The sequence below is a fragment of the Brassica oleracea genome, unplaced genomic scaffold, assembly GCF_000695525.1.
Source record: "Brassica oleracea var. oleracea cultivar TO1000 unplaced genomic scaffold, BOL UnpScaffold01872, whole genome shotgun sequence".
Lineage (NCBI taxonomy): Eukaryota > Viridiplantae > Streptophyta > Magnoliopsida > Brassicales > Brassicaceae > Brassica > Brassica oleracea.
Genome location: NW_013618403.1, coordinates 1 through 4,105, shown reverse-complemented (window position 1 = coordinate 4,105; position 4,105 = coordinate 1). Strand labels below are relative to the sequence as shown.

General features: G+C 36.1%; 1 protein-coding gene across 1 annotated transcript; it reads left to right on the top strand.

Annotated features, from left to right (window-relative positions):
- The first annotated feature begins 441 nt into the window (after nucleotides 1–441).
- Nucleotides 442–3,657, top strand: LOC106321519. The gene is made up of 11 exons (XM_013759779.1): nucleotides 442–688; nucleotides 1,041–1,153; nucleotides 1,313–1,648; nucleotides 1,724–1,837; nucleotides 1,915–2,011; nucleotides 2,197–2,265; nucleotides 2,479–2,556; nucleotides 2,758–2,841; nucleotides 2,916–2,966; nucleotides 3,097–3,324; nucleotides 3,424–3,657. The coding sequence occupies exons 2-11, from the start codon at nucleotides 1,071–1,073 to the stop codon at nucleotides 3,562–3,564; spliced, it is 1,281 nt and encodes a 426-aa protein (XP_013615233.1). The 5' UTR covers nucleotides 442–688; nucleotides 1,041–1,070; the 3' UTR covers nucleotides 3,565–3,657.
- Nucleotides 3,658–4,105: the final 448 nt, after the last annotated feature.

Sequence of the window (4,105 nt, the reverse complement as noted above, 5' to 3'; positions counted from 1 at the left end):
ATGATTAGAGAAATTAAGATGTTTGATTTTTTTTTACTTTGTAAATTGTGATCTAGTTTTGTTGAAGGCTTTTCACTTATTGGATCCAAAATTCTTCTACCAAAAGAACTGGAACCGAAAAGAACCTATCCGAATAGACTCGAATCATACTCAACTAAAAAAATATGAATATCCAAAACTATGAGTTTTTGTGTTATATTTTTGTATGTTTTAGTTTGTGATTTAGTTGAAATATTGTTTTCTTAACAGTTTTTGTTATTGTTTTCTAGCATTTTCATATAATAAGAAAGTTTAAATGTAAATTTTAGAGTTTAAAAATGTTTTATTTTAAATATTAATAATTTATTTTAAGTTTTTTTTTTAATTTTAGATATATATGACAAATCTTGACTAAAATTGATGGGGTTGAGATATTTCATGTATTTTTCAGATCTTAATTACCCAAATCTGATTTATAAGTAATTATTTGGTCCAAATGTCTCGGACCCAAAGGATCCCCGACAGGAAAGGAACAGAGCTCGAATCTGACCCAAAACCAAACGCCCAGGCTTAATTCAGATCGTACCCAAACCACCACAACAACACGATAGCCGTCTTCCTCCGACGCAAAAAGAACGCCTTCTCTTGAACCTACTTCATCCTTCAATCACCTCGATCAGTTTCACCTCTATCCTTTCTTTCTCCACGAGTAGGTTTTTTTATTTTCTCTTTATGGAATTTGAAGATGTTTATTAGTTTTTGCATTTAGTGTGTATCAATCCCAATTTCTGATCCAATCAAAATCAGAAGTACCTGAAAAGTATCTGTCTACTGAGTTTTTTTTTTGTCCCTGGCTTAGAGAACTTGGATTTAGACTTAAAAGAATGACATAACTTGATTAGTGTGTGATCTTTCTGGTTTTACACAGCTGTTTGTGTCAAGGTCACTGTAATTATCAGACCAAACCATGTCTTTTTGATTTTGACATGTAGTTTCGCTTCTTCCTCAACCCTTTTATTCACACAGAGTTTCTTTGTGCTTATCTATTGCTTTTATATCAGGTAATTCTGAAAAGCTCCGAAGAAGACAAAATGAGAAAAGGGTCATGCTCTGAAGAAGTCTGCTTCGACTTGTTGAATCAGTTGGAGCATCTTCTTGAATCTGACCCTCTCATGTGAGTATAGAGAATCTTCTCCATTGTAGATTATTCCTATGACATAACAATGCTGGTGACTAATTTGGCTTGTTTGGATTTGCGTTTTCCTTATTTTCTTTCTATTATGCTTCCTCTTACTTTTGTTTTTGTTTTTGTTTTCTCTCTCTGAGTTAAAAGTGATGAAGTTGGGTTTATTCACCCCTCACAGTTCACACTGCTGGATAAAGAATCAGGATCCGTTACTGACGGAAGCTCACCAAGTTTCTGGAATCAAGATCATAAACTGGGAATATCTACAGATATACTTATCCAGTTATGTAAAGATGCAAAACATGCGTTCCTGTCTACATTTAAGGAGTACAAATGCCTTGAAAACGCATCTACTTGTGAGTCCCCAACCAAAAACATCTCCTCGTCTGGGGTCTCTTCTTGTTCCCTTGAGAGCAGAGTCATGAAACATAGCCAAGCTCTGTTGCTGTTAAGCTCAGACTTTGGAACTGCATGGAACGCCAGGTTACTTTGAAATGATGTTCCTTTGTTCTCTAGTGTTTTGTTTCTTTATCTAACCCTCCCTCATCTTGTTGGTAGGAAGTTGATCTTGTCCAAACAAGATCAACCCTTGGAGGCATTCACGGAAGAACTTCGTCTCTCTAAGCCCGTTCTTTCTAATTGTCCAAAGAGTGAGCCAACATGGAGTCACAGGTCGGTCATCATAACTTAGTGAAGAAAAGGAAACCTACAAGTGTTGCTCATAATATTTTGGTTTTTTATTGTAACAGAAGATGGATAATTAAGATGATTTCTCGGAGTTTTCCCACACCACAACTCCAAGAGATTATCACCAAAGAGTCTGAGCTAGTGGAATCAATAGGCGAGGTTTATATCAGTTTTGTGCTTTATATGTAATGAAGGTTCACCATGACATATACATACATATTGGTTTCTTCACAATTTAGCTATCGTATATTTATATATAAATGGTCGGTCTCTCGTTGCAGTTCCTACTAATATTTGCACACAGTCACTTACTCCGCTCCTATTCAATTACTTGGCCTTTGCAGAGATCAAAGATGAACTACCGTGCATGGTATCACCGCTGCTGGTTGGTTTCCTACATGACAACAGAGCAGGTAAATCATTCTCTACAATTTCTTATGGCCTCAACTTTTAAACATTCGTATGGTCCTCCATTCCCTTTGATTTAACCTTTCCCTGATGTCATTAAATTGGCTACTTTTGTTACCTTAGCTTGCCAAAACAAATAAAATCATATGGTTTAAGATACACCATAAGCTTTCTCTAATCTGTGATTCTGATTACATTATATATGTTGTTGGTTTTAGGTGCTACAAGAGTTGAAAAAATCTAAAAGGTGGGCAGGGCTGCATGTAGCCGATAGTTCTTGCTTTCATTATCGCAGAGTAAGAGCCGCATATCTTAAATGACGCAGTTATGGTAAACGTAGAGTATACATTACTAATGTAACTAAGTGGTCACGTGACTTATCGCAAATTATGTTAGGTCTTGTAAGTATGAAGTACACAGCTAACACTGTCCATTCAAATCTGGTCAAGTTTCTCATGTAGCTCACCAACCAGTTTTTGTTTTTCATTAATCTGCAGCGGCTGATGCTGAGGGTTTTGGAGACACATAATGTGGAAGGAAGCAACGCTTATGATAAAACTGAGGCACATAAGATCTGGAAGGTAGGATTTGTCTTCCGTGATAATCTGCTGAGAATTAAAATGACTCTTAAAAACTCTTTACAATAATGTGACAGGAAGAGCTTGATTGGAACAAAGAGTTGGTAGAACGTTACTTGGGCCGAGAGGTATGATCATCTTTCATCTTTATTGTATGATCAACAAGATAGTTGTTGTGAACATTTTATTGGCATGCTACTATGGGGATGGCCGAATCAGTATAACCTTATTATGTGTTGCTGCACTTTTTTCTATCAGGCACTATGGCTTCACCGGCGATTCCTCTCTCTTAATTGGATAATGCATTTCGGACGCAACCATTCATCTGAAACCGGACAGCGCATGGTCATGAATGAAGAAATTGTCACCTTCGTTGATAAAGAGATCCATCTTCTAGAATCTTGTATGACGGTTCCAGATACCAAGTTTGAAGATTTTCAAGCTCAAGCATTGCATGCTGCTGTCTACATGCTATGGCTGACAAAAGTGAGTATTGATCTCTTCTTTTCCAAAATAGATTTGAGAGCTTACGTTGTGATGATCCATTGATTTCTTTATTTTGGTATGTAAATTGTTTATGAGCAGAATGTTCCAGAGTTGTGGAGAATGCTTGAGGAGAAGCTTGGAACAGAGAAAATCAAGTGTATACTGAACACAGTTGCTCAAGAGAGACCCACCTCGCTTTTGCACCAACTAGATATTTTTGCAGCTGATCTTGAGCACTGATCAATAGGTTAACCGTTGTTGTAAGGTCTCGATATATAAAATTTACTGGAAATAAATGTTTATTTAATAACTTTGATGCCCACAGAAACATTATTTTGCTTTTTTGGATGTGTATTTTAGTTTCGAAGTAATTGAATATACGCGAGGTTGAAAATACTGATTGGAAAATAACATATTCTTGCTTAGGGATCAAAGTATTGCTTGGAGAAGACGTGCCATCTCTGCTTTGGACTATTTATGGCGAAAGTTCCTGACTTTGAGGCCATTTCCGCATAGAGACGGAACAATCTTTCAAAGATTTAATTATGCTATGAGCTGGACCTCAGAGAATGACAATAGTCCAAACAAACAAATAAAATGGATCAAAAGATTTGATATATTGCCGCAAGCATTTATTACAAAAAAAAAAAAAATCAAAAAAAAAATACTGAAATGGTTACATGAACAATCTATTAGAATATAATTAGTTATATACAACTAATGGAATATGCAACAAGGTGCTGTGGTGTAGTGGTTATCACGTTTGCCTTACACGCAAAAG